This window comes from Carassius carassius, chromosome 40, assembly GCF_963082965.1.
Source record: "Carassius carassius chromosome 40, fCarCar2.1, whole genome shotgun sequence".
Taxonomy (NCBI): domain Eukaryota; kingdom Metazoa; phylum Chordata; class Actinopteri; order Cypriniformes; family Cyprinidae; genus Carassius; species Carassius carassius.
Genome location: NC_081794.1, coordinates 2,236,022 through 2,257,362, shown reverse-complemented (window position 1 = coordinate 2,257,362; position 21,341 = coordinate 2,236,022). Strand labels below are relative to the sequence as shown.

The window sequence follows — 21,341 nt, the reverse complement described above, 5'->3', positions numbered from 1 at the left end:
ATGATGTTGTTGTAATAGCATCTTGTTTATTTCTCTAGAGGTTTTATGTAGCCACATCTCGGCAGCTTAAGAGACTGGAGTCTGTCAGTAGGTCTCCTATATATTCTCATTTTTCGGAGACCATCACAGGCACTAGCGTGATCCGCGCCTACGGGCGAAACGCTGCCTTTGTTCTCTTGAGCGATATGAAAGTGGATGAGAACCAAAAGAGTTACTACCCTGGTATTGCTTCCAACAGGTAGGTTTGGTCTCGCTCTCGTTTGGATGCATGCATGTTTCTATTCTTTAGCCTCTGCTTCACAGAAAATAACAACACTGGCTCTTTGATGGGAAATGTCTTTCTGAATTCAGTTTCGAGTCGTGACGGTGTTGTGTTTGGATGCACACAGGTGGTTGGGGGTTCGCATCGAGTTTATCGGCAATTGCATTGTGCTGTTTGCTGCTCTGTTTGCTGTGATTGGGAAGGACAAACTCAGCCCCGGATTGGTCGGTCTGTCCGTGTCATATGCTCTACAGGTAAAATCACACTCATTTTGTTCTGTATAATCATGATAACATGTACCTTTAGATGAGTGAACGGTTGAACTGCTTGAATCATAATGCAGAGTATTAGTTCTCATTTAGATTAGATTTTTTACTGTATTTTATTATAACTGCATCTGATGCTTGAAAACGTATCGTAGGACTTACGAGAAACACTGTACCAGTAAAACGGTTTAAATAAAGATTGTTTTTATTTTTGAGCTTATTTGCTCAAAAAGATTTTTACTGTCACTTTTGATCAATTTAATGCACCCTATTAGTTCTGACTGTATTTTTTGATCTAATAAATGCAGCCTTGGTTAGCAGAAGGACATCAAAACACAAAAACGTTTCTTTTGTCTGGTTGTTTATGCATTTTTAAAATCTAATTCTTTTATCCAAAGCAACTTGAAACAGAGGAGCGTACGCAATTCATCACAGACTCAGCAATATTCACTCGATACAATGTCACATTTATTATAAGCTAGATTACGAAAAAGAGAAATGCAATGTTTTTTGTGCAAATAAAATCTGCATCAACGATTGTTATTTCTGCTGAACAGGTCACCATGTCCCTGAACTGGATGGTGAGGATGACCTCTGACCTCGAGAGCAACATAGTAGCAGTGGAGAGAGTGAAGGAGTATTCAGAGACGCAGACTGAGGTACACATCCGCCGTCATCATATAATCATTTTCCTAGGGTTCAGAAATCATCTGCATGAGCAAGACTTTGAATATCAGTATTACAGCTGGTGCAGTTTGCAGTTTACTCTGCACACAGACTGCTCAGTAGACAGCAAGAGCTGATTGTCAGTCATTGAAATCGAACCCGTAGGCTCCATGGATAGTGAAGGACAAGCAACCTCCTCCAGACTGGCCTCCGAAGGGGAACGTGGAGTTCGTAGACTACAGCGTGAGGTATCGCGAGGGACTCGACCTGGTGCTGAGGAACATCTCGCTGAAGGTCAAAGGAGGAGAGAAGGTGACCTGTTTTACATCATTCACAGCACAGAAACATTTAGTCTGTTTCAGGTACTGTTACTTCACCCGGAGTACTGTAAGAAGTGATGTCAAACGGCACAGAGGTGCATTATAAGGGTTACCATGTGACTCTTTTTCCACATCACAGTGATTGCTAAAGCCTTTACACATCTTTGAAGAAGAACTGTAAAGAATCATAACATTTGCAAATATTTGGCATGAATTATACTAATAATTGCATTTAGTATATTGTGTAATTTTGAGTTTATATCGTAATTAGGACTTTTTTTCTCAGAAATGCGCATTTTATATTTTGTGATTTTTAGTTTGTATCTCAAATGTTTAACTCAGAATTGCATGTATAATGTGTGATTTCGAGTATATCAAGAAATGCACTTTTTATTTGTATTTTGAGTGTAAATCTCATAATTATGACCGTTTTCTCAGACCTGCGGATTTATATCTTGCACATTGTATTTATTATATATCAATCATTTTAAAAAAGATAATTGCTAAAAAAAGATTTGCGCATTTATATCTTGCAATTCTTTGTTTATATGTCATCATTTGATATTTTTCTCAGAAATGCACATTTATCTATATAATGCAATTTTGAGTTTATATCATAATTATGACCGTTTTCTCATAATTTAGCATTTATATCTTGCCATTTTTAGTTTCTATCTCATAATCATGTCCTTTTTCTAAAATGCAAATTTATATCCTGCAATTTTGAGTTTATATCTCATAATTATGACTTTTTTTCTCAGAAATGCAATATTTATATCTTGCAATGTTTAGTTTGTATCGCAAATGTTTAACCGTTTTCTTAGAATTGCATTTATGATGTGTAATTTTGAGTTTATATCTCACAAATATGATTTGTTTTCTCAGATCTGCGCATTTATATATTGCAATTTTGAGTTATATCTCATCATTTTGACCCTTTTTTCCACAATTGCACATTAACGTAATAAAGAATCTTAAATACTGTTGCACTTCCCTTCTTCTCCATGACAAGTGGGCGTCAGGAACAGAAAATGATTGGTTTACAGGGCAACCGCATTATTTCTGTGTTCCTTTATGCGGTGTGTTTTCCATCTGATGGTTTGAGTTCCTAACTGGATGCGTGTGTCTCTTCAGATCGGTATCGTCGGACGGACAGGTGCTGGAAAGTCCTCCATGACTCTGTGTCTGTTTCGTCTGCTGGAGGCGGCGGATGGAGACATCGTGATCGACGAGGTGAAGATCTCTGAGATCGGCCTGCACGACCTCCGCTCCAAACTCACCATCATCCCTCAGGTGACTCTTTTGGCTTTTTCTTGGGCTTTGTTGGTGGTAAAGCATCTGTTTTAATTTAAGCACAGCTTGGGAATGGTGTTTACTGCTGTGTTAGCACTGCACTCATGATGGCTCAGCAGAAAAAGCTCATTTCCCCAATCAGAGCCATAAAGCAGTTGATAGTGATTTTGATGCCAAAGCACCTTCAGGCTCACTAAACTCTGGCTAATTAGCCTGTTATAAACTAATGGCCTGTTAGCTTGTGTCCAGATTATTAACATGTTGTTTGTTTTCTCTAGTAAAACCTGTTCTTAACCTCATTTCAACTTTTAACAGTTGCTAAAATGCTGCAGTGTTTAAATCTGTTTTGCTCAGCACCATTCATTATTCACAGCGATGACAGGACAGCAGTTTTATTCCAATTCTGTATATATTTAAAGTATTCAAATATATATCAAATATATATGTATGTATATATGCATAAATGCAGGCTTGATGAGCAGAAGAAACTTCTTTCAAAAACATTAAAAATAGTAATGTTTCCAAACCAATGTAATGTTTTTTGGTCTGTACTGTATATATATATATATAAATCTATTTTTTATTAATTTGCATTAATAGCAGGAGTTCTGCTGCTTATATCATTTAATTGATAATTTATTTTAATTATGATTTTATGTTTTATTCAATAAGTAACTTATTTTTTCACATCTATTAGCTCATAAACAATACAGCGTTTGTTAAATATTGAGTTTAATCAAGTTAAATGTTGCATTTTCTTTTTAATTGATTTGTATTAACAGCAGGAAATTGTGCCAATTATTTAATTTATAGTTTATTATAATTGTATATATTATTTATTTAGTAAATAAATTATTATTTAACACTGGCAGCTATAAATTCAGCAGTACAGCATTAGTTAAATATTTTCTTTTTTAATTCAAATATGTATTAATGTTATTACATTTTCCTTTTTTTTAATTAATTTAATTTATTTATTATAATTATGTATATTATTTAATAACATTATTTAACTGTGACAGCTATAAATTTAAGTAAATACTGAGTTCAGTAAAGTTAATTTTTGTAAATATCTTTGAAAAATCAAATGTATTTTACATTTTAATTTTCTTTTTTTAATTGATTTATTATAATTTTATGTATTATTTAACTGTGACAGCTATAAATTCAAGTAAATATTGAGTTCAGTAAAGTTAAATCTAATGTATGTAAAAAAAAAAAAAATCTAATGTATGCTAATGTTAATTTTCTTTTTTTTTATTAATTTGCATTAATAGCAGGAAATCATACTGCTTATATTATTTGATTTATTAATTAATAATAATTTTGACAATATGGTTGAGTCCTGCCATTCACATTGATTCATGCCGATGATAAATAAATGCTGTTTAAGTGAGTTTTGGTTATAAATGTTTTGTGTAACACAGTATCTGACAGAGCAGTGTATTGTGGGATTGATGTGTGTTTGTAGGAGCCCGTCCTGTTCTCTGGGACTCTGCGGATGAACCTCGATCCCTTTGAGAAATACAGTGATGAAGAAGTGTGGAAAGTGCTGGAACTCTCTCATCTGAAGAAGTTTGTCAGCAACCAGACGTCCAAACTGGACCTGGAGTGCTCCGAAGGGGGAGAAAACCTCAGGTACAAGCAGGAGCAATATGGGCTGTGCATTACATCACAACATATTTATTAAAAAAACACTGTTATTTTAACCTTTTAAGTGCTGGTCGGTCATTTTTGACTGTTTGTTTTGGTTGTTTAAAAATTTGACCTTCTTCAGAATGGGACAAAACTTGGTAAAGGTTTTGTCACTTGATGTGTGAACATAAACATGAAAAAAAAAAAAATAGTCACACTTACATTTCTAATGAAAACATTTGTACTGCACCCAAACAAAATCGTACTTTTTCATTCTAAAGTTTTTTTTTTTTTGATGTCAACTTCAAATTTGAAACACAACTTAATTCATAGCTTTGTTTTTCAAACAGTTTAGACTGAAACATGTTAAATAAATATTTAATGTAAAATTTAAAGATAGTATATGCATTTTTTATAATAATAAACTTCTGTAACTTTTTTCTGCTAGTGTCTTCTTTAAAACGAGACAAAACTTGAGTCTGTGCTTCAAAACATTTAAGATTGAATACATATAAATATAATTTAAATATAATAAATATAAATATATATTTTTATTTGATATAGATAATTTAATATAAATTAGTACAATACAAAATTTTAAATAAAAAAAAATATCAAAATTAAAAAGTACATTCTTTTCAGTGAAATAAATAAACTAATAATTGAATGAATAAATGAATGAATGAATGAATGGATGAATAAATGATTGAATAAATGAATGAATAAATGAATGAATGGACTGCCACAAAAGCAGCATCAGAGGGTTCAGGCAAAAAAGACACTAGTTCATGCACAATTTGTTTCTCTATATTTGCTGTAAGTGTGATGCATTATGAGTGTGTTTATGTATAGCGTGTTGTTGTGTGTTCAGTGTGGGTCAGAGGCAGCTGGTGTGTTTGGCGCGAGCTTTACTGAGGAAGACCAGGATCCTGGTCCTGGATGAAGCCACGGCTGCCGTCGATCTGGAGACGGACGATCTCATCCAGTCCACCATCCGCACACAGTTCGAGGACTGCACCGTTTTCACCATCGCTCACAGACTCAACACTATCATGGACTACACCAGGTTCATCTAATCACGCAAACACAATTCTCATTTCTTACTACACTTGAGCTGCAGATTCCACAAATTCGGTCTGCTTTACTGGACCACGTCACATTTTCTCACAAAAAAGATGATGCATTTTTTAGCATTTTTGCATTTGATGATTACTTGTAGGGTTATTCAGTCTTATATTCTCTCGTAATCAGCAGAAAAACACATTTTTATTTAATTATAAATTTTGAATACTCTGTTTTGACATTTGACTTTATTTTGGTAAGTGTAGTTAATGTATTATTGCATTGCATTTGTTATTAAAGTAATACTGATTCATAAGTTCTTTGACCAGAGTAATAAAAATCATGAATGGCATTTGGCACATGATAAAATAGCAGAAAATTGTATATATATATATATATATATATATATATTTTTTTTTTTTTTTTTTTTTTTTTTTTGTTTAATGTAAAATGTATTTTATTTGGAATTTCAAAGTATTCATAAATAATAATGCATCACTAAATTAACATTGAATAATAATTTTTCCAGATGCATATGTTATTTTTGGCATTTTTGGCATCACTGACAGATGCAGCACAAACTCAGCTCTGTTATAGTTATTTTCGCTTTAAGTAAAGCTTTTTATGATTTCAGAAGTTTTGATACCATTCATATAATTCTTGTCATCAATTTTAATATCACAAAACTCTAATAATAACCTAACTTAAGTAAAAGAAAATCTCTCAAGCTTACTGAAGACAAATAAACAGTAAGATAAAATAAGAAAATAGAAACAAATGAAAGGACAAAAACTACAAGAATAAAAGACACAAATGAAATAGACTTATGTGAAAAACCAAGCACTAGAAATAAGAACTAAAATTCTGTTCTGTACAGAAAAACAATGCACAGTCTGATTAAATATTAATTTAGTCTTATTGAAGAGTATGGAAGATTATTTCCGTCACTTTATAAAAGATAAAACAAGAAAATTATGACTTATCTCATAGTTTTTACTTTTTACTCAAAACTGCAAGATATGCAGTAAACTTTTTTTTTTTATATCTCAAAATGTTGGCTTCATTTTACAGAATTTATATAAACATAGATACAGTATATACTTGCAATTGCAAGTAAAAAAGTCAAATTCGGAGGAAAAAAACTGTTTTCTTACAATTCTGTTTTCTTACAAAATGTAAGAATTGTGCAATTTAAAAAGTCCCAAATATCTATTTCTTTATTAATTGGCAGAAATACAATTCCATACAAAAGTGATTTGAGTTTAAAGCAGTGAGATATTTTCTTTTTTATTGTTTGAATAACATTAATGACAGCAGCAGGCTTATTAGGCTGCTGTCACTTTAAGACCTAATGCACGGACCTAATATACTGACACTCTTGCATTTTCTTTCTCAACTATTTACCTTCACTTAAGACATAAACAGCTGTGTGTACAACTCATTTATTAGGTTAAGGCATTTATTAAGGCATATCTAGCAGTATCTAGCAGTATGGCAAACCCATATCATTCTTCTGAAGGCGGTGCATGTGCGTTTCTCTTGTGACAGAGTGCTCGTTTTGGACAAGGGACAGATTGCAGAGTTCGACACACCGACTAACCTGATCGCTCAGAAAGGAATCTTCTATGGGATGGCTAAAGACGCGGGTCTGGTGTGAGCCGCTATGCTGTAAACCGCAGTGCCTTCACACAGTATCACACACACACAGTGCCAGTGAATGTAATGTTGTTTTGTTTTTACTCAACAGCGAAAGCTACATCTAGGATCTTTTATTGTTTTTACATTATTGTTGTTTTTTCTATGACTACAGTGCCACTGTTACTGAATGAGTCGTTTCATGACCAAGCAGTCTATTTTTGTACTGTATTATTTAAGTCACTTTTTGAAGTTGTTTAATAGGGAAGATTTCTGTGTGATTCTTTTTGTAAACCAAATCTGTAAAAACTTGAATTCTGTTAGCAGAATTGGAGTATTGTTGCATTTATTAAAAAAAAGTAATACTGCTTCTATGTGTTTCTTGGAAATGCTGTGTCCAAAAGTCGTTTTGATTATCACTCATAAACATCCTTTTTGTAGTGCCACTTTTATATTTTAATTTATATATTTTTAGTGCATTTACATTTACAATTAATTGTAACTTATTTAAAATATTATTTTTGATCTCTGATTGCTGTAAACTCATAAACAATACAGCATGATAGTGAATTTTTCATAATTTTGAAAAAACTTCATTTATGCTAGCCAACTATAAATTATAATTATAATATTACTACTTATAAGTATTATTATTATCACTATACTTATAATATCATTATACTATTATAATTAATAAAAGAAATATACTTTTTCAATGTTTCGCAAGTTTTTTTTTTTGTTTTTTTTTTACCAGAGTAGCAATCATGAACCTATGAATTATTAAAAATATATATATACATATTTATTATAGTTTCTTCATAATTTATGCTATATTATAATTATAATTTCATATAATCATTGCATAATGTTTTGCACAGTTTCACTACTACTGATATAAATTGTATTGTTTTTCCCCATTTTATATATTTGTTTTTTCTTTATTTGTAATTTATTATAATTATAGTTCAATACATTGTTTCATAATTGTGGCAGCTATCAATTCACGATACATCATTGCTTTTTCGTTGTTGTTGTTTTATTTTAATTTTTTTTATTTTAACAAAACTTTATCTACACTATCCCAATTAATCTTAAATACATTTTAATATGCTCAAAAGCTGATTTGGTTTTTAATTACAATTTGGTTTTTAATTATTTTTTGAAGAGAGTAGTGATAAAAACGTCCACTTTCACTAAAATAAAACGATGGCCATAAAACCAGTTAAATGAACTATAGATTTTATAGATGTAATCTATTTTTAAATAAAAGTTTAAATAAGTTCAGGAAGTTGAAGTTGAAATTAAAGAAAATTCAGAAGTGTATTGTTTACTGACATTTATTGCTCATTTCTAAAACAGCATGAAAGCTAAATGTCTGTTTACTAAAGTAATATTAAAATCTCTTCATCAGCAGAGTGAACTGAAGTAGATTTGCACCTGAATTCACCGTCCACTGCTTGTGTTTCAGTGTCTGTAGATCTAGATCATAACTGCCACTAGAGGACGTTCCTCAGCATCATCATGTCGTCTGTAACAAAGCACATGAGCCTTTCTGATTCTGCAATTGAGCCTCAACAGAGTCAAAACATTAACTAATGTGCTTCATGATTGAATCACCTTTTTCTGAGGACACTTTGGTTTTAGGAATAGGCTTGAACACATCTAATGTTGAACTGTTGAAACTTTGAGGGCTCATAGTGTGAATGTATGAAAATATGCCGCAATAGATACAACATAAAGCGGGTCAAAGGGTGTCATTCCTCTCATTCTGGACGCAGCTGCTGTCCGTCTCCTCTGAGCTCCACTGACTAGATCTGAAGATCTGAAAGGTTGTGTCACGCAATGAAACAGACTTGATTTATCCCTCATAATCTGTTGAGACCGACTTGACTACATGTCCATGTAAAGATTTGTAAATATACACAACTGTTCAAAGATTTAGGGTCAGTAAGATTTTTTTTTTAAACGTCTCTTCTGCTCACCAAGGCTGCATTTCTTTGATCAGAAATACAGTAAAAATTTGATAATTATTATTAAAATTCTAAATAACTGATTTATATGCGAATAAGTAGTCAAATGTAATTTATTGCTCTGATCAAAGCTGAATTTTACTCCAGTCTTTAGAGTTACATGATCCTTCTGAAATCATTCTAATGTGCTGATTTACTGCTCAACTAACATTTCTGATTTCTTTGGTGAATAAAACATTTAAAAGAACAGCATTTATTTAACAATAATACTCTCACTTTTTAACTTTTTTAAATGTGTAAAAGGTCTATTTAATGTAATTAAATAAATGTAGGAAAATCCAATAAGTACAAGAGCAGTTTTATTTTAGTATCACTGATAAACTAATAAAGTTAATATTTTTAATTAGATTTTTTTTTTTTTTAGTTGGATTATTATTATTTTTATATATTTCTATGCAGTTTTAATATATTTTAGTTTTTAAATGGTTTAGGTAAATGTTTCCTAACTGGAAATAATTTTTTTAAGTAATTATTATTATTTTTTATATATGGATACACAGATGTATAAAATAATTAAAGGGGTCATATGATGCGATTTAAATTTTTCCTTTCTCTTTGGATTGTTACAATCTCTCAGTCTAGTACTGAACACGTAGCCAGGTTGGTGTTTTTTTTTTTAAGAATATGATAGACAAGAAAGGAAAAGGTAAGTGCTAGTATTAGTTGCTTAAGTGCTGGCGAAAAAAATAGTCTTTAGATGTTTTTTTGAAAATGAGTAAAATTGGGAGGTCATTCCACCAGCTGGGCACAGTCCAGGAAAAGGTCCGTGAGAGTGATTTTGAACCTGTTTGGGATGGCACCACAAGGCATCGTTCACTTGCAGAGCGCAAACTTCTGGAGGGCACATAAGATTTAACCAGTGAGTTTAGGTATGTGCCGTGCCAGTTGTCGTCTTGTAGGCAAGCATCAGTACCTTGAATTTGATGTGAGCAGCTACTGGTAACCAGTGTAACCTGATGAGGAGAGGAGTAACGTGAGCTTTTTTTGGGCTCATTAAAGACAACCTTCACTGCTGCATTCTGGATCAGTTGCAGAGGCTTGATAGTACATGCAGGAAGGCCCGCCAGGAGAGCATTACAATAGTCCAGTCTGGAGAGAACAAGAGCTTGGACAAGGAGTTGGGTGGCTTGCTCTGATAGAAAGGGTCTAATCTTCCTAATGTTGTATAAGGCAAATCTGCAGGACCAGGTCGTTGTACTGTAGCAATGTAGTCTGTGAAGCTTAACTGATGATCCATCACAACTCCTAGGTTTCTGGCTGTCCTGGAAGGAGTTATGGTTGACGAACCCAGCTGTATAGAGAAGTTGTGATGAACCAATGAGTTAGCTGGAACCACCAGCAGTTCTATCTTAGTAAGGTTGAGCTGAAGGTGATGGTCATTCATCCAGCTAGACATGTCACTCAGGCTGAAATGCGGTTGGAATGAGAAGTAGAGTTGAGTGTTATGCTTCTGAATGACAGATCCTAATGACGTCATGTAGATGGAGAAGAGAAGTGGTCCAAGTACTGAGCCTTGAGGAATCCCAGTAGCAAGTTGTTGTGACCACAGCTCGCTGAAGTGTCTTTGCAATGAATGGAAGAAGGGATACCGATCTGTAGTTTTCTAGAAGCGCTGGATTTAGAGATGGTTTCTTAAGCATTGGGCTTACCCGAGGCTGCTTAAATGCTGAGGGAAATGTTCCAGAGTGGAGAGAGGAGTTGATAACGTGAGTAAGAGAAGGTATGACTGAAGAAGAAATCGCTTGAAGGAGGTGAGTGGGGATCGGATCAAGTGGACAAGTAGTAGGATGATTGGACAGGAGAAGTTTGGAAACGTCCATCTCTGAGAGTGGAGAGAAGGAGGACAGAGAGTGTGCATTAGTAGTTGTGAAGTCATCCTCAGTCTGCGGTGTGGAGAATTGGTCCCTGATGGTTCTTGTCTTATTTGTGAAGAAAACGGCAAAGTCGTCCGCTGTAATAGTCGATGGAGGAGGTGGCGGAGGCGGATTAAGAAGAGAAGCGAAAGATTTTTGTAGAGTGTCCGGGCGTCACAACAGTTGTACATTTTGTAGTGATGGTATTATGTTTTAGCAGTGAAGACATTTGCAGAGAAGGAAGAGAGGAGAGACTGATACACACTGAGATTAGAAGAGTTTCTTGATTTATGCCACTTCCTCTCTGCAGCCCTGAGTTTAGAGCGATGTTTACGGAGAACCTCGGACAGCCAGGGGGCAGATGGGGCGGTGCATGCTGGTCTAGACAACAGTGGGCAAAAGTTGTCCAAGCAAGAGGTTAGAGTGGAGCAAAGAGTGTCCGTAGCGCTGTTGTGTCCAGAGCTGAAAACTGAGAGAGTGCAGGAAGTGAGGATGAAACCACAGAAGATGGAGAGAGTGAGCGTAGGTTCCGTCGAAAGGTGACCTGCGGTGAAGTGTGTGCCACTTCAGGAGTAAGTACTAGGTTAGCAGTAATGAGGAAGTGGTCTGAAGTGTGCAGTGGAGCAACTGAAGAGTTGTCCACGGAGCAACATTGTGTGTAGATGAGGTCCAGTTGGTTACCCGATTTGTGAGGGGCTGTAGTAGACTCTGACTTGAGATCAAATGAGGCGAGCAGAGTGTTGAAGTCAACAGCCTGGGGTTTATCTAGGTGGATGTTGAAGTCAGCAAGCAGTACCAGAGGAGTACCATCTTCAGGAAAGTTTGATAGCAGCACATCCAACTTCTCCAAGAAGTTTCCCAATTGACCTGGTATAACGGTGGTTGCCAAAAAAAACACACTTCTGAAGCAGGAATCGAAACCGGGGTCATCCGTGTGAAGACAGAAAGTCCTAACCACCAGCCCACACCTTACTCTTGGTGATGACTGCATGCAGACTTTAGTCGACTTTCTGACCGAAAGCCTCAAAAGAAGAAAAAAAAACTATTATTGTTCGGGCGCCAGACAAGTCTATACCTGACACATTTGTATATTAATTTCCCTTATCCCAGATAGCACACCAGACAAACCAAACCATCCGTTACATACAAAAAAAAAAAAAACAGAAAGACAGAACAAAGGCAACACTACGGGAAAGTTGTATGCATTCTTCTCAGTTTTTTTTTTTTTTTAATGAGGTAACCTTACTATAATATAGAAAGGTTTTTAGATCCACACACACTTCCACTTCAAGAAAAAATAAAATAAAACAATAATAACAACAGAAAAGAAAAGAAAAGAAAAGGGGAAAAAATAAAAAAACAAGACCGAAATCAAACAAAGCAAAAGAGCATATATATATATATATATATATATATATACGGAAATGAGTACAAGGTGTATGTGTGACTGATTAAAGCGAACACTGACCAAGCTGGCAGCACGGGTGGCCAAAGACTTGCTCTTTCTCCAAGTCGCTGATTTTTAGGGGTAGAGTTCATCGCTAGCAATAGCCTAGCCTTTGCAGATTTGCTTTTAATTCAGTGCAGTTCTATAGCCACGTTTTCAACGCTGCTGGTGTTAAACGTTACAACTGAACCGCTTCAGACGCTCAGCGCACGCGGCAGGGAACTGAACGAATAATTCAAACTGATTCATGAACCAATTCACTCGTTTGCCAACTGGTTTGATCAAGCCTTTGAACAGAGTTGACTCAAAAGAATGAATCATTTGCGAATGAGCATCGCTCATTGTCCAGAGAAAAGTAGACGGCGCGTTTGGAATAAACTGAAGCATTTATAACATTTATTGCATTAAGATAAAGTAACGAGAGTAGCGTTGCCCACAGTAACGAAGTAAAAGTACAGATTTCTTCCAAAAAATTTACTCAAGTAAGAGTAAAAGTACCCATCTTTAAATATACTCAAAAAAGTATTAGTTACCCAAAAAATGTACTCAAGTAAATGTAACGAAGTAAATGTAACTCGTTACTACCCACCTCTGGTTATACCCTTCACAAAACATTATTTATGCCGCACTCCCTCATCCAATAATCGCAGAAGCTGTGTTACATTTAATGAGAAACAAAATCTCAGCTCTCAAATTCTGTCCATTTTGTCACAAAATTCAAACAATAAATGTGGTTTTTGTGCTCTTTAATTTGTTTTGACAGCCGTAACAACTGTAGTTCAAGCGGCATGTGCATTGATAATCTCTGTTTACTACTAGTTACAGCACAAAATAAACATGAAGGAACAACAGAAGTAGTTGAAAGTAAATAATTATCAAGTAATTGATCATTTAGTATCTCAACCACCAAAAGACATCAAATAAATCAGCTTGTGAACATTTAACTTTGCATTTAGCCTACCTTAGGAAAATTATCCAGTGCTCACACTTTGTTAGTTAACAGTAAATAGGAGCTAGAACTAATTTACTGTTAATTATATATGCATGTTTGAATAAATCTAACATGAAGACAAGTTTTTATGATGTGCAACTGAGTTTTAGACAAATGTTTCAGTTTTTGTTTGAACATGATCATTATATCCGTTTAGTATAATAGTTTATTTATAAAAGTTTAACTTCTAATATATTATAGTGATATACTAAACGAGAAGGTTCCGGTATAGCTTACAGCATTAGGTTTTTTTTTCTTAAAGGGATAGGTTACCCAAAAATAAAAATTACTCCATGATTTCCTCACCCTCATCCTAGGTGTGTATGACTTAATTCTTTCAGACAAATACAATCGAAGTTAAATTTTGTAAAAATGTCTGACTCTTCCAGGCTTTATAATCTCAGTGAATGGCTGTTGAGATTTTGAAGTCCAATAAAAGTGCATAAATCCATAATAAAAGTGCTCTACGCGGCTCCAGGTTAATAAAGGCCATCTGAAGGCAATCAATGTGTCTTGTACTTCTAATTTGTGACCGGTGTTTCGTTTTGCTCTCTACGTCATCCGCTGGAATGCCACTTTATCATTACACGCATACGACAGTTAGCAGAATCTAGAGATTATGGTTTATAAAGTTTTAAATATGGACATTTTATTAAACAAACACATCAGTTCATTTCAGGAGACCTTTATTAACCCCCTTGAGTCATGTGAAGCACTTTTTATGATGGATGGACGCACTTCATTGGACTTCAGAATATCAACACCCATTCGTTGCCATTATAAACCTTGGAAGATCCAGGACATTGTTTTAATATAACTCCGATTGTTTTAATCAGAAAAAAGAAAGTCATATACATCAAGGAATGCTTGAGGGTGAGTAAATCATGTGGTCATTTTAATTTTGCGTGAACTACCCCTTTAAGAAAATCCGAATCATTAGTATCAGCAGACGTCCTTCTGAAAAAGCGGTTATTTCAGTATCGAAAGAGAAATGTATTAGTGCCGCGTGCATTCCTAATGATAACCCTGTATGTTTTTGATATGATAATGACTTTCAATGATTTTTACCTCCAGATCTTTACCTCTGAGAAATCAGTCGTTCCAAATGTCAAACACTTCAGTAACGAAATTGGCCAATTCAATGACACAAGCCCACAAAACTCCCTCCACGACTCCTTTCGGCTCATGGAGCAAGCTTAATCACGAAACATCCCCTGGAGACAGAAAAAAACCCCATATCTTTATATATCCTCCGTCATGCGGAGTGACAAACACTGGCAGGCCTGCGAGGATCCAGACAGGAGGGCTGTTTATTCCCATTCATCTCCAGACAAGACACCTCACGCTCTGTGCTGGAGATCTGAGTGTTGGCCGTCCTTTAATGTCATTTACTTAATTAGGATCAGTGGTGAAACTTCATTTAAAGAGTGCTGTCTCAACGCCGCGGCACTGACAGATGATGATGGACACAGAAGGATGTAGATGCGAAGCATATTGGCTCCCTCAGCCTGAGCACATGAAATATGGATGGGTTTGGCTCTTCCTCTTTACCTGCCTGATCACTTCACGCTGCAGGGGGAAAGATTGGAGCAGAAGTGGGTGTGTTTCGTTGACAAAGCAAGATTTGCCTGCGATATAAAACAAAGCGCCAATATATCAGCCCATTTCCCAATTTAGTTACCTGTGGCATTGACGGCCTGTGGTGTTTGTAAACAATATCTGGAGTGGATGATGTTTTCTGGGAAATAAACCTTCTTGCAAGGGTCGGGCCTGTTTGTGAGAATATAACATGCTGTTTTTATATTGAGAACAACAGGGTTACGTGCAGCCGGTGTTCCTGGATCTGCAGATGTGCTATATGTGAGCTGGGATGAAAACACTTCTTTAGAAACATAAACTGTAGTTCCAGTCATCACGGGACGTGCAGATGTAGATGAGTTTGTTTCTTCATCAGATTTGGAGAAATGTAGCATTGCATCAGTGTCTCACCAATGGATGCACTGCAGTGAATGGGTGCCGTCAGAATGAGAGTCCAAACAGCTGATAAAAATCATCATAGAATGAAGGCACCCATTCACTGCAGAGCATCCATTGCTGAGCAAGTGATGCAATGCTATATTTCTCTAAATCTGATGAAGAAACAAAGGTAAGGACATTTGCAGCAAATTTTAATTTTAAATTAATATTATTTTTTTGGCAATTCGGCAGCAACTTTGGAGCATTATTGGAGTAATGGCTGCTGGAAATTCAGCTTTGATCACAGGAATAAATTACATTTTAACATTTATTCGCATAGAAAACTTTTTTTTTAATTGTAAAAAATATTTCTGATTTATTACTGTATTTGATGAAATAAATGCAGCATTGGTGATGAGAAGAGACTGACCCCAAATTTTAAACAGTAGTGTAGGTGTTTAAAGTTTTTACATTTTTACATTCTTTACCTTTAAAAACATTAAAGCATTTTTTTTCCAGTTACATTGTAGCATATTGTGTAAAAACTAAAACGTCTCAGTCATGAATACCCCAAAGAACTTTGATTTATCCATCGGTTTAAACTGTCTACTATTTCTTAATAAAATTGATATTGATTGTCTTCAAATAATTAGTCTAGATCAGTCTACTGTGTTAAAACCTCCCGGTGGATGATTTGAAACAGTTTTTTCACAACTAACTATCCTGTTATTTCAATGGCACACCCTGAGGTTGCATCAGTCCTCACTCAAGATGTTCAGACTGACAGGAGTTTATTAATTTTTTGTTCCCATTACAATATTTCCTCAAACAAACACATCCCACATTGCCTCCGTAGAGGGCAAGTAAGGTAATGTGCCTCTGAAGCAGGTACGTGAAAGAATGCAGTGTGTAGCAGCTCCTTCAGCAATCAATCACACCGAGCACAGAGGAGCTGCTGTTGCAGTATGTTATCAATGTGCCAGCAGTTAAAGCGGCTCATCAAAGCCTTTTATTCCTGCTGGAGGCCAGATACTCTCCTCAACCTGGATCCTTCAGTCGAACACGCTTCCTCTGCAATGTTTGAGGAAAAAATGCTTGATTGTTAGAGGTTCGTGTAATGATATATTTGAATCGAAGCTCCCCAGGCGTGAAATATCATATGGATAACTGTTGATGGCCAAATTGTAGTAAATCTTTCCTGAATATCAGTCTACAGTCTGAGATTTCTGGATATTTAAGTGAGGTAAAATGCAAGGGGGAAAGAAAAAGAAAGAAAGAAAGAAAGAAAGTGTGATTCATAAAGAGGTTGTCCTCATTTGACACCTAACCTGAAAGTTTTTTTCCCCTTTTTTTCTCCCCATTCTCTGGAACAATATGTGAGAACAAGGAATTAAACAGTTAAAGTTAACAACGAGGCACTGTTAAAGTTAATCTCTGGTCACGGGTAAAACAAGGTGAAGCGTCTCATGAGCAGCTCAATGTTAAAAAACACTTACTAGCTTGTGTTATATGTAAATATAAGATATTTTAGAATTAAAATAGAAAAAAAAAATACATTATAAACTGAAAGAAAAAAACATTATTAGTGGTGCTTGCCGAGGCAAAGCATCACTATTATTATCACACATACTTATTATTATTATTATTCTTCCGTACAAATTTGCCTGTTAATTTTTTTTTATTTTGAGCGAATTTGAGTCGTGACATGTCAACGGAGAACAAAAACTGTGAACACAAGAAGGGTCAGATGTGTTCTGCGAGGTCCTGCAAACATCCTGGCAAAATGAGGTAAGAAAATCGCTATCTTTATTATCTTTTGAAAATAGTAAAGTATAACCAGAGTTTACAAATGGGTAGCATGTAACCTGGAGAAGATAAATAAATACCTGTGTGTGTATTTTTGCATTGCTTTATCACAGATAAGTTAGATGCTCACCTACTGTGTTGCTGGTAAGTTATGTGTTAATGTCTGTCTTTTAGAGATTTTTCACATTTTCCTGATAATGAATCCACATTATGTGTGTTATATATGTTTTTATTCTAATAATAGTTTCAAAGTGTTTCTAAAACATACAAGTGCAAATGTCGGTAAAATTTTAATGAATTAATGAAAATGAATTTAAAAGTGAATTAGGATTGTTTAAAGCAGTGGTTCTCAGTGTCAGGCCCCTCTCTAGTGGTTACGCAGGTGAATCACTAAATTAAATATTAATGTTAATACATTTCTTCTTTCCTCTTGTAGAGTCATCAAGGATCCAGCTTATTCTTGAAACATTGGTAAGAAATTGTTCATCTGCTACATTGCAGTCACTTCTGGTAGAGATGCTTTGACCTTGTGATAGGTTTTGATTGTACTTAGTTTAATAAAAAATTACTGAATTTGATTTTACTTGTTTTACTACACTGTAATGCTAGTGTTCTGATTAAAACAGTGTAACTGGGGGCTCTGAAAACACTGCTTGTGAATAATTTGTGAATTGTAAACTTTCATCTGAATACATTAAATAAGTGTTTAATGAATAGTGTTGTCCACTTTGTTTCCAACCTCACCGTTACTGAACTGTAAAGTGAAAATATTGTGTGATTTATTTTGCATTCAGTTTTCAGTTAAATATATTTCACAATATCAAAGTTATTGTGAAACATTGTGAACATACCTAAACTCACTGGTTAAATCTTATGTGCCCTCCAGAAGTCTGCGCTCTGCAAGTGAACAACACCTTGTGGTGCCATCCCAAAGAAGTTCAAAATCACTCTCACGGACCTTTTCCTGCCCAGCTGGTGGAATGACCTCCCAATCTCAATCCGAACAGCTGAGTCTGTACTCATTTTCAAGACCCATCTTTTTCGCCAGCACTTAACCAGCTAATACTAGCACTTTTCCTTCTTTTCTTGTCTTTCATATAAAAAAAAAAAAACTGGCTATGCGTTCTATACTAGACTAACTGAGACTTGTCATGACACTTGTATACTGTTGTTGTTCTCTTGTTGACCTGACTGCTTCTATTGTTCTCATTTGTAAGTAGCTTTGGATAAAAGCGTCTGCTAAATGATTAAATGTAAATGCATATACAGGACGGTACAGAAAGTGCACAAGTGGGAGAGAGTGGAGGGGATGGCGTCAGAATGGACCTAGCGCTGGGACTCTTTCAAGGATCACCCGAAGCACAACCACACTATATGCACAAGGCTGTTGGTTATAACATTTTAGAGTCCCCTTTGGTAGAAATCTCATTCTGCATTCCCCACGGTAAAGAAGACACGCTGGGCCCTTGGAATTGTCCTAATCTTCCCTCCCCTTACAAGCGGTCCTGGTTGAAGGTTCCCTTCTCGAACTGTGCAACACATTTTCACTGCACAAATGTACACATCTCGTCATGAGACACATTACTCAAACATGTTTTTTACAGAAACTGTAGTTTTCCACCAAAATAAAAGATCAACTGGTTTCAGTCATAAAGGTACAAGGGTTTGTATGCCAAATTATTTTACAAAAACCTTTAAATATTATTGTATTTGGATTGTTCTACTACATGTTTTTAACAATACATCCATGCATACTCTGCAAGAATAAAGTTTGGGATTATTTTCATCTGTTTTATACAGTATGTTTCCAAAATAAAACTGCTGTTATACAATTTTGAGCATGTGGTAGTTTATTGAAGTTGATTGTAAAGCCATTGCTGCCAGTCATTTGATTGTTAGCCTTTATCATTTACTGTTGATCTACTAGGATCTCATTGAACATACAAGTGTGTATTTATACACGGTGCCAGATACGACGGTGAAACAACATCATGTTATCAACGTTGATTCACTTTTCAAAATCAACACCTCGTTCAGCGTTAATCCAAGGTCTGCAGAACAACCGTAATTCACCCGTGATGAAGGTAAGACGGTGAAACAGCGTCGCGATTTCAACCGTGCATCAACGTCGCGATTTCAACGGTGAATCAACGTGATTTCAACGTTGATCCAATTTGCAAAATCGAAAGGTAATTCAACGTTGATTCAAGCATGGTAGCTGATGTTGTTTCAACGTTGAAATGCCGGCTGGGTAAGTACACCAATTTTAGTGTGTTTACGACATTCCCTCTAGCGCCACCAACTGTCCAAAGTTTCACTTTAATTTTGTTAATAACTTTTTAACCATAAGGCCAATCAACAAAATTCTTTTTTTGTCTGATTTCTGAGCTTATGTCGATTCGATTGCACCCTATGAAGTCATTTTCCGTCATAGAAATATGGCCTCCATTTTGAATTTTTTGAAAAACCTCCTTTTTAGAACTCGTCGAACTTCGACGGTTTGTCCGGTTCACACGAAAATTTAACCAGATCATCTTCAGTCAGTGCTGACCAAAAGTTATGCAACTCAAATTGATTCGTCAAACCGTTTTCGATCAACAATCAAACAAATTTTACGTAGCGCTAACAAAAACATTTCTAAGGCTGTATCTGTACATGTCATAACAAGCATGACTTGAGGCTACTTGCTGCGTTTCAGTGCAGCGCCACCTACTGGTCCGGAGATATGAAAAATGGCTATTTTTGCTTATAACTTCTAAACAGTTTGTCCAAAAATCATAAAATTGGTCTCGTTAGATTCAGGGCAACATGCCGAGTCGAACTGATGTACAGTTTTACCATTTCAGCCATTTTGACTGTCGGCCATTTTGAATTTTGTGCTAAAATGCTGTATTTTAAGAACGCATTAACGGATTGTTACGAAACATGGTATGGGTTAGAGCTATAATAACTTTTAAGGCCCGACAGGACCCGACTCCGACAGGTTTCGGCCCGAGCCCGACAAGTACATTTTGATTGACAGCTTTTTAAAGCCCAAACCCGTTTACAGCCCGACATTATTCAAATGTGCGCGCATGCACAGCTCTTTTGCCTTTTGTCAAGAATGAATCATTTATACATGTTTTAACATAATTTATTCATAACTAACGTAGATTATAGGCCACTTGGAAGTTGGAATAAAGAAATAAAATAAGTCCTCTGTAACATCGAAACATGTCAGCACTCTAAATAGGCATAGGCATTTTGCCTATAAATAGACCAACGCAACAATAAAAATGAGTTTTTTTAATCAAATTAAATTAAGATAAATTTAAAATTAAGATGGGTATTTGACAATAACAAAATTAAGATAAAGGCTCCGCCGGATTTGCTTCGCCACTAGCAGTCGACATTTAATAAAAGAACAATGCCAACATTAGCGTAAATACTCTGTCCACATTATGCATTTAAGACTCAATGAATATTTAGTTATCATTTGAAAAACCTTTACTCACAGAGATTAGACTAAGCCTACATGTTTCTATGGAGAAAATGATTGAATCCACTGTAGATGGCTTCAGCGCGTTTCTGCGCTCACTGATGGTGCGTCATTATTCACTCATTATTCTCATTATAAACATGGTCAAAACTTTTCCACACCTCAGACTTTGCTTTAGTTGCTAAACGTAATCACCAGATGCAAGCCTCCGTTTCTCCTTCTCAGCATCCATTTTCGCATCTTTCTCGTGCTAATCGAAACACATCACATGACCGCACATTTACCTCACAAACCGGAGCGCGAGCCCGAGCCCGTCCCATCGGGTCCCGTCGGGTTCGGTCAAAGATCTTCAGCTCTAGTATGGGTCATCAGCACAATGTCCTAAAGGAGCGTGAGAAGTTTCGAAACATCGCCACCTAGTGGTGATCTTCTTTTTTAAAATGCTTATAACTTTGGGTGTGGTCAACGTATTTTCACGAGACTTATCTAATTAGACTCCTGGGCCCGTATTGATAAAAAAATCTTAGAAAATTCTTAGAAATGTGGGTGTTTACTCTTAAAATTAAAGAAAAAATCCTAGTAAAGAACAAAGTAATTCAGAAAGCATCTTAACCCTTAAAAGAGGTCTTAAGGTCAAACTT

The 21,341-nt window shown here is 35.5% G+C and overlaps 1 protein-coding gene across 5 annotated transcripts in view; it reads left to right on the top strand.

Annotated features, from left to right (window-relative positions):
• abcc3 (ATP-binding cassette, sub-family C (CFTR/MRP), member 3) overlaps positions 1 to 7,829 on the top strand; it is a 76,304-nt gene extending 68,475 nt beyond the window's left edge. For 3 of the 5 annotated variants that reach the window (XM_059531675.1, XM_059531676.1, XM_059531681.1), the window contains 8 exons: positions 39 to 238; positions 390 to 516; positions 1,086 to 1,187; positions 1,360 to 1,506; positions 2,649 to 2,807; positions 4,279 to 4,445; positions 5,314 to 5,508; positions 7,053 to 7,829. In XM_059531675.1, coding sequence (XP_059387658.1) covers positions 39 to 238; positions 390 to 516; positions 1,086 to 1,187; positions 1,360 to 1,506; positions 2,649 to 2,807; positions 4,279 to 4,445; positions 5,314 to 5,508; positions 7,053 to 7,161 — 1,206 coding nt within the window. In that variant the 3' untranslated portion in view covers positions 7,162 to 7,829. Of the gene's footprint in view, positions 1 to 38; positions 517 to 1,085; positions 1,188 to 1,359; positions 1,507 to 2,648; positions 2,808 to 4,278; positions 4,446 to 5,313; positions 5,509 to 7,052 lie in introns of those variants that run through there. The other 2 variants (XM_059531677.1, XM_059531679.1) reach the window with 2 other exon arrangements.
• The last annotated feature ends 13,512 nt before the right edge of the window (positions 7,830 to 21,341 follow it).